The sequence below is a fragment of the Sardina pilchardus genome, chromosome 2, assembly GCF_963854185.1.
Source record: "Sardina pilchardus chromosome 2, fSarPil1.1, whole genome shotgun sequence".
In the NCBI taxonomy this organism is placed as follows: Eukaryota; Metazoa; Chordata; class Actinopteri; order Clupeiformes; family Clupeidae; genus Sardina; species Sardina pilchardus.
The window spans coordinates 15,698,838-15,711,544 of NC_084995.1; the positions used below are offsets into that span (position 1 = coordinate 15,698,838).

The 12,707-nt window shown below is 45.8% G+C and overlaps 1 protein-coding gene across 2 annotated transcripts; it reads left to right on the top strand.

Moving 5' to 3' along the window:
* The first annotated feature begins 3,777 nt into the window (after nt 1-3,777).
* Nucleotides 3,778-11,921, top strand: ppp2r2ca (protein phosphatase 2, regulatory subunit B, gamma a). 2 transcript variants are annotated; one of them, XM_062554541.1, is made up of 10 exons: nt 3,778-3,834; nt 4,598-4,785; nt 5,515-5,612; nt 6,011-6,185; nt 6,816-6,928; nt 7,603-7,780; nt 9,119-9,283; nt 10,434-10,603; nt 10,853-10,944; nt 11,615-11,921. In XM_062554541.1, exons 2-10 carry the CDS (start codon nt 4,722-4,724, stop codon nt 11,904-11,906), a joined length of 1,347 nt encoding a protein of 448 aa, XP_062410525.1. In that variant the 5' UTR covers nt 3,778-3,834; nt 4,598-4,721; the 3' UTR covers nt 11,907-11,921. The 2 variants fall into 2 exon arrangements, with proteins under 2 accessions (XP_062410525.1, XP_062410518.1); XM_062554534.1 differs by having other exon boundaries at nt 3,779-3,834; nt 3,965-4,785.
* The last annotated feature ends 786 nt before the right edge of the window (nt 11,922-12,707 follow it).

The following is a 12,707-nucleotide window of genomic DNA, read 5'->3' on the forward strand; positions in this document are numbered from 1 at the left end:
CCGACTCCACAAAGGTGAAAAGATCCACCCCGCGCTGGTGACAAAGGTAGTGTCCTCAGTAACCGACCCTGCTGAAGCGCGCCTTGATCCGTTTCCTCGTGTAGAACGGAATGAAGCTACAGGTTCCGTCTTTGATGCGTAATCACTTTCTGCGGACTGTGAACTTAACGACTCCGCGTGCAGACAGGGCATCGCGTTCCTGCAATGGAGAATGGAATGTACAGTGTAAAGCAACCGTTTGCAGCCTGTTGTGTCAATATGAACGACAGAGTGAAAACAGCAACTGACCTGCTTCGTTTGATATCTGATTCTTTGCTCCTGCCATCAGTTCATTACACTTGACCTGTTGCGTAAAGGTATGGGTAATCCCTGTTTGAGATTAGTGTCCCTGGCGTCTCCCAGAGCCTTTAACGTTCTACACATTCAAGGGAAGGGATTATCCGATACCTGGCAACGTCTAGGGCTAGGCAGTGCTTACGGCTGTTAAATACCAGAGATGGGGACTCGAGTCTGAGACTTGAGACGCACTTATGTCGCACGAACAGTGACTTCAGACTTGACTTGCGACTCCACCTCAAAGATTTCAGACTTGACTCGGACTGGAGTTTCGATACTCGAGTCGTGAACAATTTGTATTTCATGCAATTATTGCTTTAAAAAAAAAAAATTCTAAATGTATTCATGTATTTCTATTTTTTTATTATTATTATTTATTGTTCCATATACGTTGGGGAAACGTATGGCGAGCTGGCGCTGTATGTCCCCTTTGCAACGTGTGTGCAACAATAGACGCGCTACTCTATGTGCGCGCACTCACAGATAAAAAATGCATTGACCATGGCGACGATAAGTCCCCACGGAGATGTGCGTTTTAATAAGCTACTTGGCTACTTCTGGTAACAATAACTTAATAAAACATAAGTGATATTTGCCCTGTCACAATTTCACATCCATTCTTGTCTGCCCCCATATTATTTCAGAAAAATATAGACGTTGCTGTGTTAGTTTAGAGTAATTTCCCTCTCCAGAACACTACACATGTCAGTTGCATCATGCAGATTTTATGAGTGAAGGGCATAATAAGCAGAGCTCTTAATTTGTGGAATTGGAATGCTTGGAATTCATACGATTTTATGAGTGAAGGGCATAATAAGCAGAGCTCTTAATTTGTGGAATTGGAATGCTTGGAATTCATACGATTTAACAATGCAGTGACAAAATCAGATGACTTGACTTGGACTTGACTTGACAAAAGACTTAAGACTTGACGTTAGGCCTACCTTGTCCCTCAAAGATTTGAGACTTGGCTTGGACTCCAGCTCAAAGACTTGAGACTCGACTTTTCCAAAAAAATGACAAGATGTGTCATGATCATCAAGACCGAGAAAATGTCTTGTAGTGAAACTTGAAAACACTCTTTACTTCCCACCCAAGATCGATTACTCAGTGAATACTCAGCGAATTCAGCTCATCCTCCTGGCAGAGCTTGTGACATTCACTCCTTAGCAGGCTGCTTCTCTGTCTCATGCATGAAGTTAGCTACATACAGATCCCCTGACTGACATAATCTGATATCTGAGATGGACACCCAAATCCTATGTTAATAGAATAGATTACACAGCACAAACCATGCCTCCAGCCACAGCAACATTTTTCCGGAGAGTCATGTTCAGTACCAAAGCTGGTGATGATGAAAAGAAAATATAGTTCAAAATTGTGTTAGTACAAAGAGACAAATGAGTGAGTGAATGAATGAATGAAGAGGAATCAATCAAATAAGCTGTTGGATAACAATGCTATAACTAATGTGAAAAGGTGTCATTGATTTGTAAAGAAGTGTAGCCTTGGTAATGAATTACAACTAAATTACAAGAGCTGCGTGGTTGCTATAAAATGAGTGAGGAAGCGCTTACAACTATCCAAATAAAGTGTTACCCATGATGAAATAACCTGATATGATGTGATTTCTTTAGCCAGCTCACAACAATAGTTTGTTGTGCTGCTCTATTCTAGTAAGGAATGGTGTTTCTATTTTTTCAACTGTACATAAATCAAGAGAGAACTCAACACAAGTTGCAGAGCCCATGTACATTTTGGAGCACACTATTATTATGTCAGCTAACCATTGCACACGACATACAATGCAGTAAAAGCATTCAGAGGCTTCCTGCTATTTGTAACAATTATTTGTAGTGACTGTTGAAGCTATTTCCACCTGTGCCAACCTGTGCCTATGGCGAGCCATCGTATGTGCTTTTAAATTATTGACAAGAACCGCAGGTCTCCCTCTGGTGGTAAGAACAGTGCTCTACTGTAAATAAATGGCACATTCACCTAAACTGCTAACTACCATGGGTCACCATTTAATGTGTGAACAATAACAATGCAGGTCTTTTTTTGTTATTGTACTGCTAATATAGGCCTATTACACAGGTGCGACGCAACTTCCTGTATGTGTCCATGTGCAGATGCATAGCATAATGCTTATCCTCTCGTGAACGAAAACTTAGGTTGCGGTGGTATCTTGCACTCAGACCAACATCACCGATGAAGCGAAGAGATGTAATGGAGAAATGGGATAACGCTGGTGTGCGTTGACATGAGGCTAATCGTAAAAGCGTGACTTTTCTTTTTTTTTTAAGAAAGATGTGGAATCGTCACGAGGATGATAGACTACAACCAAGTTGTTGCGCATGATCAAGTCAGAAAGGTAGGGGAAAAGTTGTTAATGTCAGAATATTCTGATCATTAATGTTGTAAAATGTTGTTATCTACGAATATCTGTAGAGCAGGGAATCTTTTTAAGACCGTTACAATATATATAAAGAAAAAAAGGTAAAGAAACATTTTCGTTTTGTGGCTGGAGGCTTTTGGTCGACTTAACTGTATACGGTCTCATTCTAACATTAACAGAGTTATATCTGCATTTTTACAGTTATTATTGCCAATACGTATTTCATACTAAAAACTCCCTCACCCGTGGGGTTAAAAAAGGTCAGCATATACAGTACAGACTCAGCACCATTTAACATTATGGGAAACTGCCGACAGGGGGCAGAACTACCCCATTTAGATGCACTTGTATTGTTATAGCCTTTTGACATTATTGATATCCATTAGACCTTAGCCTACCAAATTCCATCGCATATTTCTAATCTAAACCATCTAAATAATATACACAACTGCTGTATATATGGGGAAAACATGCAGAACATGACACCCTTGTACTGACATGTTTTTTTTAATTATTATTATTTAATTCCCAATTAATTAATTATTTCTACACAGCAAAATCTAATGACAATGCTACATGAACATGACTTAATAGCCATGGACAGCATCTGTTTGGGGGAGTGTGCCCGCATCCTAGTTATGTTAGCAGTCATCTATATTTGAGATTGCGAGTGTTATATTAATGTTTGCTCTGTGCTCTCCTCCCCCTGCTCCTCCACTCCTCTCATCCTCTCTCTCTCTCCCATTATCACCTGCAGTGGGAGGAGCTTGGAGAGCAGGGTGCGCTGTGACTGGCCGGCCGGGGAGGAGGTTGCTGTAACAGGGCTACTGCGCAGAAGCACCACAGCAGCAGCAGTCCAGAGAAGACAAGCTGGCAGCATCTCTCCCTCTCTCTCTCTCTCTCTGTTTCTCTCTGTCTCTCTCTCTCCTCTGTCTCTCCCTCCCCCTTTTTTTCCATCACTTTCTCTCTGTCTTTCCCATCCGCTCGCGCATCACACACACATACTCTCACACACACACACACACACACACACACACACTCACACACACACACTCGCTCTGTCACTCTGCAGCAGCAGACTAGCGGACACACAGAGGCTGGTAGGTGGAGAACAGGCCTTTATTTCTCTCTCTCTCTCTCTCTTTCTCTCTCCATTTCCCCCTCTTCATCTTTCTGTCTCTCTCTCTCTCTCGCTTTCTCTCTCTCTCTCTTTTTCCATTTCTGCCGCAGAGAGCAGCATCTCCCATCTCCTCCGTTCTCCTTCAAGGACTACCGCACCCTGCGAGCATCTCTCGTTTCTGCCGGCGGAGAGGGAACTGCTGCCGCAGCAAAAGGATATTACCACACACGGACAACGGACGGATGCGTGGACACACTCGCTCCTGCACGCACGCACACACGCACGCACACCGACGCCGACAGGATCGCACCTTTGCTAGAAGGCCTGCCGGCCTCGCGTGTCTCCGTAGCTTGTTGCCGGGCAGCGTTGAGCTGAGCTGTGCTGTGCTTAGCGGTGCCGTTTGATTAATGTGGAGGGTGTGTGCGAGGCGCTGAGCATGTGTGAGCGTGTGTGTGTGTGAGAGCGCGCGGGCTTGACCGTATGTGTAGGGACACCGGCGTGGGACACAGCATGGGCTATAGGCGTCCACTGTCGTCTCTCTGGCATTAGTGGGGCTGAGATTTGTCTTCGGGGTTTTTTTTTTCTGTCCCCTCTCATTGCCTCCCTCCTCTTCCTCCTCTCCCTGCTCTTCCTCCTGGTGGCGGGTGCTGCCCCCTGTGTGATCTCTCTTTGCCCTCCACACGTCGGCTGTTCTCCTCCGCACCTCACCTCACCTCTCGGTGGCCGGGCCTTCCCTCTCCCAGGATGCCGTGCACCGGGCCCTCTTGCTAGGCCACAGCAGCATGGGCGGAGCTCCGGGGGGGCGAGGCAGTACGGATTGGACGGCTCACCTCCGGACGGGCGCGCTCGGGCACCCCGCCGCTTCCGATGGGTGAGGACGGCGAGAGCAACAAAATCAACCACAGCTTCCTCCGAGACTACGTCACCGAAGGTAAGGCCGCCCCTCTGCGTTGGCATCCCAGGGCCAGGCCCTCAGGGCAGTCTGGGTCAGTCAGAAGGACTCCAGGGTACTGGAATGACGGCCCATTTGGCCCAGTTGGTCTCTGTGTGTGTGGTTCACAGTGGAATCAGTGATGCAAGAGTGCACAGACAGGTCTGGGTCTGGGGAAGGCTGAAATTCTGTTAGCTTTTCAAACGGCGGAAATTATGCTAGCTAAAAATGGCTCCCTGAGAACTAATGTGATCTCTCTATGTCATAGCCTGGGCCTGGTCAGTGTGTTATATGATACTGATGATACTGGATGGCAGTTAGTGTGTATTTATAGATTGTAGAGCTGCACATTGAGACAAAAGGTAATGTGAATGATCACTACTGCATGACCTTAAGACACAGTCACAGTGAGACTGTTCATTCGCCTGCGTCCCCGTGCCTACACTAATCAGTCTTTCTCAGAGACCAGTGTATACAGAAATTGTGCAACTATGGAACAGACTCGTCTTGGAATTAATTGACTATGAGTGTATTTCTGATGAAAGCGATCTAGTCAGTAACTATGAACACCACTGTAGACTAATTATGTACAGGGTGGGTAATATGGAGTACAAACAAGACTAAATTCTTTACATAAGAATGAAATAGACAAGGTTCCAAAGGTACTAATTCAAACTCTAATGTCTGCCTTCTTCCCTCTCCTCTCTCCCCCTACCCTGCCTACCTCAGCTGATGTCATATCCACGGTGGAATTTAACCAGACGGGGGATCTGTTGGCGACGGGGGACAAGGGAGGAAGAGTGGTCATCTTCCAAAGGGAGACTCAGGTTGGCTATGGCCTGCTGATGCCCTTTAGCTCTTATCATGGATGGGTGGCTGTTTGAAGCGAGGGTTAAGGGAGTTGGGTGTGATTATATTGTTCCAAGGTGCTGCAGGCTTAATTACTGGTCTGATGTGCAAATGTTTGTGTGGGTGGATTCCAGAATAAGACACTGTAGTCTGTAGTGAATGTAGGGAGATGCTGGGCCTTACATGAAAGCAGTTCATGCTTTCTTACTTTGACATACTGTAGTTGTGAGATGAACTGTTTTGTGCATCCCTATATAAATGATGGATTTTCTCTCTCTCTCTCTCTCTCTCTCTCTGTCTCTCCCTCCCTCTCTCTCTCTCTCTCTCTCTTTGTCTCTCTCTTTCTCTCTCTGTGGTGTGTTGTTTTTCTCCCCAGACAAAAGGAGAACCAGAGGAGTTAGGTGAATCGGGCGAGTATAACGTCTACAGCACCTTCCAGAGCCATGAGCCTGACTTTGACTACCTGAAGAGCTTGGAGATCGAGGAGAAGATCAACAAGATCCGCTGGCTACCACAGCAGAATGCAGCCCACTTCCTTCTCTCCACCAATGGTGAGCCGCGCCACATCCCTGTCTACTTCCTGGTCCCTTTGGACCTCATCACTTAGGTGACGGATGGGAAGGGTGGGGGTCACACAAGGAACACCAGAGAGGATTGAAGTGGAGCAACCAAGAATTGTTTGGTACCACTTTGTATTGTGATAATGGAAGGTGTAACCATTATAGAGCCTTAGTTATATCACTGTAGGTATACCATGGAGTAGGTAAACATGGTCCACAACAATGTACTGTATAGTGGTGTTGATAATCTGTATGCACATATTGAAGCAGTATGGACATACATCATCTTTACACAGACTGGTGAATACACAACATGGTTGAATACACAGGTTTTTAGCCTAGTTATCTCCTGGTGTAGTACCATACGGTGTACTTTCATGTACAGTACATTGTACAGTTAGGTGCAGATTATTCACTTATGTAAGTGTAACATGCCACACCCTATATATGAGTATTTTTCCTCTTTGTTTGAGTTATGTCTGAAATGTAAAATTTTTACTGTTTTACCAGTAATAGAGTTCAACTTGAGTTTGACAAAATAAGACCATGAAAATATAATTCAATGAACTTCCATAGTCCTTGAAATCTCTGAATCTTTTTGTCCCTGTCATTGTGTTTCAGATAAGACCATAAAGCTATGGAAGGTCAGCGAGCGAGACAAGAGGCCCGAGGGCTACAACCTGAAGGACGAAGAGGGCAGGGTCAAGGACTTCTCCACGGTGACGTCCTTACAGGTAACCACGTCACCTGCACGGCCTCTCAGGGATTTATGAAAGGGTAGCGCTGTGGAAAGTCAGAATATACAGTGTCAAAAAAGTTAAGCTAAATTTCGATAGTCAACATCTTCAATAATTGTCAACATGCCAAGCGCACTCAAAATAATACCCATAATAGGCACAGTTTTAACCAACTTACAAATTCAGTTTAAACTAACTAAAGGTAGATTTTGTCCAAAACATGTTAATTCCCCCAAGTCTATAGAAACCATTTCAGTATTACGATTCACCTCACACATAAAATGCACTAGCTGCATACATGACTACATATCATACCTCAGGAAAGCAATATAATGTCTGCAACACTGATGATTGCTCCCATTTAATGTGAAAAAGCAACGTTTCGACCCTACTGGGTCTTCATCAGGCAGAATGGCTTCTGGGTCTTCATCAGGCTGATGAAGACCCAGTAGGGTCGAAACGTTGCTTTTTCACATTAAACGAGAGCAATTATCAGTGTTGCGGACATTATATTCCTTTCTTAAGCTACTCTCCATTTGTCCTGCACCTGCCAGGTGGGATGTGCACACAGCTACTTTTCTTGTACATATCATACCTCACCATTATGACATCTGTGTTCCCCAGTTTGAGCTGCTCCTATTGTAAGCGTATTCCTTGCCTGCCTGTCTCAGGTGCCCGTGCTGAAACCCACGGACCTGATGGTAGAGGTGCGTCCCAGACGCGTCTTCTCCAATGGCCACACCTACCACGTCAACTCCATCTCGGTCAACAGCGACGGCGAGACGTACCTGTCTGCTGACGACCTCAGGATCAACATGTGGCACCTCGGCATCACAGACCGCAGCTTCAGTATCCTTCAGCCATACGTGCACCCTGTGTGTGTGTGTGTGTGTCTGTGTGTCTGTGTGTCTGTGTGTGTGTTTGTGTCTGTGTGAGAGAGAGAGAGAGAGAGAGAGGTAGAGAGAGAGAGAGATAGAGAGCGAGAGAGAGAGTGAATTAAGCAACAAATGACATAGCTTCATATTTATATGAATCAGCCCCTATCTGGGTATGACAGCACCCTGCGCCAAACGCAGACGGTGAGCGTAATGACTCACACAACCCATTAGGCCCGGCGTGCTGCACCTCTGCAACTTTGGGTGTGGCCGACGCATCCACACACTCACACTCATCCACATCTGTCACGGAGAGCATGGATACAGAATAGATCAGAATATCTGATCACCTGTGTGTAGTGGTGCTGGGTTGGGTCGTGGGGCCTCTGTGCAGCATGTGGCAGGGAGCAGGGCAGGGCAGACGAGTGCTCTTCAGTGTGCTGTGATCTCCCCTGTTCCAGCTTGCTGACCTAGAAATGGGAAGAAACATCTATGGAAACATTTCAATAATTCACCGAGGGAACACTCTCCTCTAAAGCACGGGAGGCTTGCTCTAAAATAGAGGGCTGCTGTGTGTGAGTGTAAGTGCCTGCTTTGTGTGAGTTTGTTTGGTTATGTGCATGTGTTTATGCGCATCTGTTTTTGTGTGTGTATACTGTATATCTATGTGTGTCTGTGTGTGAGTGTGTGTGTGTGTGTGTGAGTGTGTGTGTGTGTGTGTGTGTGTGTGTGTGTGTGTGTGTGTGTGTGTGTGTGTGTGTGTGTGTGTTTGTGTGTGTGTGTGTGTCTGTCTGTCTGTCTGTCTGTCTGTCTGTGTATGTGTGTGTGGCCGAAAACAAGACAGTGTATTGCGAAGATGTGTGTGCATGATGTGCTCCTTAAAAGAAAAAAATGGCTAAGAGATATGATGTGCTCTTTAAATGTTTAATGGCCAAGAGATGAAATATCCCTCTAGAATCTAGAACTTCCTCTTTGTAAAGAATAATATTGTGAAATGGAAAACAATGAATATTCAGTCTTCATCGGACTGACGTTCATCAAACCAGTTCCATTGTTCAAAATGGAAGCTAGTTGTTGTAGCAGATGTTCCGCAAACGGAACGCTTCAGTTCTGTGTCTGCTGTAGCCTGCGTGTCCGGTAAGTGTGTATTATTAATACCATACGTTCAGCTCAGGTCAGGGGAGGCTCCTGAGGAAATGTCACTGACTGACTGGAGATGGTGCATGCCGCTAGTCCGCTAACAGTGTGGCCCTGCTGTGGGCTCGTCTGATCACCTGACCCAGTCCGCTCCTTGACCCTGTGGCGCATTCAGACATTGTGGACATCAAGCCAGCCAACATGGAGGACCTGACGGAGGTGATCACGGCTGCGGAGTTCCACCCAAAGCACTGCCACCTGTTTGTGTACAGCAGCAGCAAAGGCACCCTGCGGCTCTGTGACATGAGGGCATCGGCGCTCTGTGACAAACACTCCAAAAGTAAGCATACGGCTGCGTACCAGACTTGCCCATTGGTCTGAACTCCTTGTGAACTCAATTCAGTTATTTGTATATACCGGTACAGCTCTAGAAAAATTAAAGGGACCAGTGCAGATGTTTCTAATGTCATCCTATGGTTGCTGAGTGAAATTCAAATGAGTTGATGATCATATATAAATGTGCAGTGGTCTCTTAATTCAGAAAATCTCATTTGAAAGTCACTTAACAACCGTAGGATGACAACAGAAAATGTACAGTGGTCTCATCATTTTTCCAGAGCGGTATACCTCTGAATTGCAACATATGGAATTATCATCTTACCATTCCAACTAAGCATTGCTAATTGAGGCCCTATTTGAAGTTGTGAGCTCAAAACTGAGGAATTAAAAAAATTTTGCATATCCATCTATAAAGGTCCTAGTCTGGCCACGCCCACATATATCTCCTTTCAGGGAGATACAAGTCTGGAGCACCTTAATTCACTAACGTTTCCATCAGTCCCCAGAAAGGTTAGGCCAATTTGCGGCGAGAGGGGATGACGGTATAGTTTCAAAATCTAAAGTGGCTGTGGTAATCAGCAGTAGCAACACCTGTGAACAACAATAATTGTTGTAATGTGTAATGTAAATGTGAAAAGGCAGGCCTACATGGATTGTTCACATGACTGCTGATGCTGTTTATTATCAATTTGTATAGTTTAGGTGATGTAGAAATAACATTAGGAATTCCTGATCAGTTTGATTGGTTAGGCTGGACCAATGATTTTAAAGTTAACGCAAAGTTTCCCAACTGTGAATGAAGTGAATAGAAAAGGCCCTCATTACCACTTTAATCTGAAGTCTCTGTTGGTCTTAACTGAAATAATTTTGTCTGTGCATTTGTGTTGCTATGAATCATGGTTATTCTGTTGTTCTTCCTTATTCTATTTACATTTATTTATTTAGCAGATGCTTCCATCCAAAGCGACTTATATATGTCTATTAAGACTAGGGTTAAGTGCCTTGCTCAAGGGTGCAACAGTGGAAGCCAGGAATTGAACCCACAACTTGTCAGGCTGCTACATGCTAACCCAGCTCCTTAACCACTAAGATACCACCTTCCATAACCTGCATGTTTATAAATTTATTGAATCGTTTGATGTCATTGACAGTTTTTGAGGAGCCTGAGGACCCCGGTAATCGGTCCTTCTTCTCTGAGATCATCTCCTCCGTCTCGGACGTGAAATTCAGCCACAGTGGCCGCTACCTGCTCACAAGGGATTACCTCACTGTCAAGGTGTGGGACCTCCACATGGAGAAGGGTCCTGTTGAGACCTACCAGGTAAGTGTGTTTAGGCAGTTAGTAGGGTGTAATACGCCAAGCCATAAAACATCTGATATTAAGATAGGGTGTCTACACTTGATATCTCTTATCTTGCTCAAGGCTATGATCATTTGGTACACACACTTGTTATGAAACCATACCTACAGTATTACATGTCTTCCACAAAAATGAATAGCGTTGCTAATAGTATTGGGTCTCATCCAGCCCCATCAGAACCACTCAGCCCACTGTCCTTTCTCCCCTCAGGTGCACGAGTACCTGAGGAGTAAGCTCTGCTCCCTGTATGAGAATGACTGCATCTTTGACAAGTTTGAATGCGTGTGGAACAGCACCGACAGGTGAGTCTCGCGCTCTACCCACACACGTGAGCAAGGTTGCACTGTTCTCCTTTTTCTCTCTCTGCAGTCAGCCTTTAATCTCTCCCTGCTGATATTTCTCAAGTATGTCCTGTCAATCTTCTGAACGCATTCAGAGAAATCTATCTAGATTCAAGTCTCTTCTCCATCTGGTGCATAGCATTTTTGAATTCTTAACAATGTTGTTCCATCACTCCCAACCCATATCATTCCCTCTCTTCTTTGCTCCCCTTTCTTCTCTCCGTCTGGTCTCATCCCTCCCTTTTCCCTCCCCCATTCTTCTCTTCGTCGTCGTCCTCCTCCTCCTCCTCCTTCAGTCTCCCCTTCTTTCTCCTCATCATCTCACTCCTCCCCCTCCTTTATTCCCCCTCTCTCTCCTCAGAACCGTGTCTTTAGTGGCTGTTGCCCACTCACCTTCACCAATACACACCCTATTCATCCTCCCCCTGAGTCACTGAGGTTGTTAACAGCTGGTGAATTAATTCAGCAGAGAAATTATTCAGGAAATATGCACTACAATGGTATCAGATAGTTATATGATATTGTGGCAGAAATGTTAGATAGAAAAAGGTTAGATGTATTGTAATACTATGTGATATTAACAGTGATAATCTGTAAAGTAACGCAATATTTTATCATTGTATTTTTACAGTGTGATCATGACCGGTGCCTACAACAGCTTTTTCCGCATGTTTGACCGCGAGACCGGCCGTGGGGTGACGCTGGAGGCGTGGCGTGAAAGCAGCAAGCCGCGGGCGGTCCTGCGCACACGCCGAGTCTACACGGGCGGCCGGCGGCGGCGCGGGGACGTGGGCGTGGACAGCCTGGACTTCACCAAGAAGATCCTGCACATGGCGTGGCACCCGGCCGAGAACATCATCGCCATCGCCGCCACCAACAACCTCTACATTTTCCAGGACCGGGTGAACCCAGAGACCCAGTGACCAGCAGCACGGAGCCCAGGGGAGGGAGAGGGAGGGAGGGGGGAGGGGAAGGGAGGGGGAGGGGGGGACGCAGAGCAGCGCTCCGGCTGCCTGAATATGGGTCTCCCTTAATGAGTCTGTTTGTCTGCAGTGGACGAGCCAAGGATTTACACACGCAGTGTGACCACACATACGTACAACGGGTAGCAGTTGCTCAAACACACATACCTATACGCATACAGGACATACACACACTCATTCATATTCATCCATACATATGCACGCACGCACACACACACTCACACACACACGCGCGCACACACACACACACACACACACACACACACACACACACACATCCATATACATTACATGATCGCACTGGATGTACTGGAATGAACTTGGCTCAAAAAGGGGGGATAAAATACTGGATTACATTTGAATGTGTCTACTAGTTTGGTGTGACAGTGGAAGTGTTCAGTGTCTGTAAAGAATGGACTACGCAGCTGTTGGAGCAGTCGCATTCGGTCAAAGACTTGTCAATTGGATCCGGTCCTTTGCTGCGAAAGGTGTTGCAAATGGTCAAGCTGGCATTGGTTGATTGGTTGATTGATGGCCCTGCTGACGAATCCCTGACAGCCTCGATATGGAAGTAGGAGCTTGTGGGGACCATTTCTCCCTCTCTTTCCCTCTCTCTCTCCTCTCTCTCTCTCTCTCTCTCTCTCTCTCTCTCTTTCTCTCTCTCTCTCTCTCTCTCTCCCTCTCTCTCTCTCTCTCTCTTGTGCTGGGGGATGGGGGAGGTGCCTCTGGGACATGCTCCAA

Coding starts and splice junctions, on each gene's coding strand:
- ppp2r2ca (XM_062554541.1), top strand. CDS start 4,722: ATGGGTGAGGACGGCGAGAGCAACAAAATCAACCACAGCTTCCTCCGA. Junction 10,604..10,852: donor GTCCTGTTGAGACCTACCAG/GTAAGTGTGTTT, acceptor TTCTCCCCTCAG/GTGCACGAGTACCTGAGGAG. Junction 10,945..11,614: donor GTGTGGAACAGCACCGACAG/GTGAGTCTCGCG, acceptor GTATTTTTACAG/TGTGATCATGACCGGTGCCT.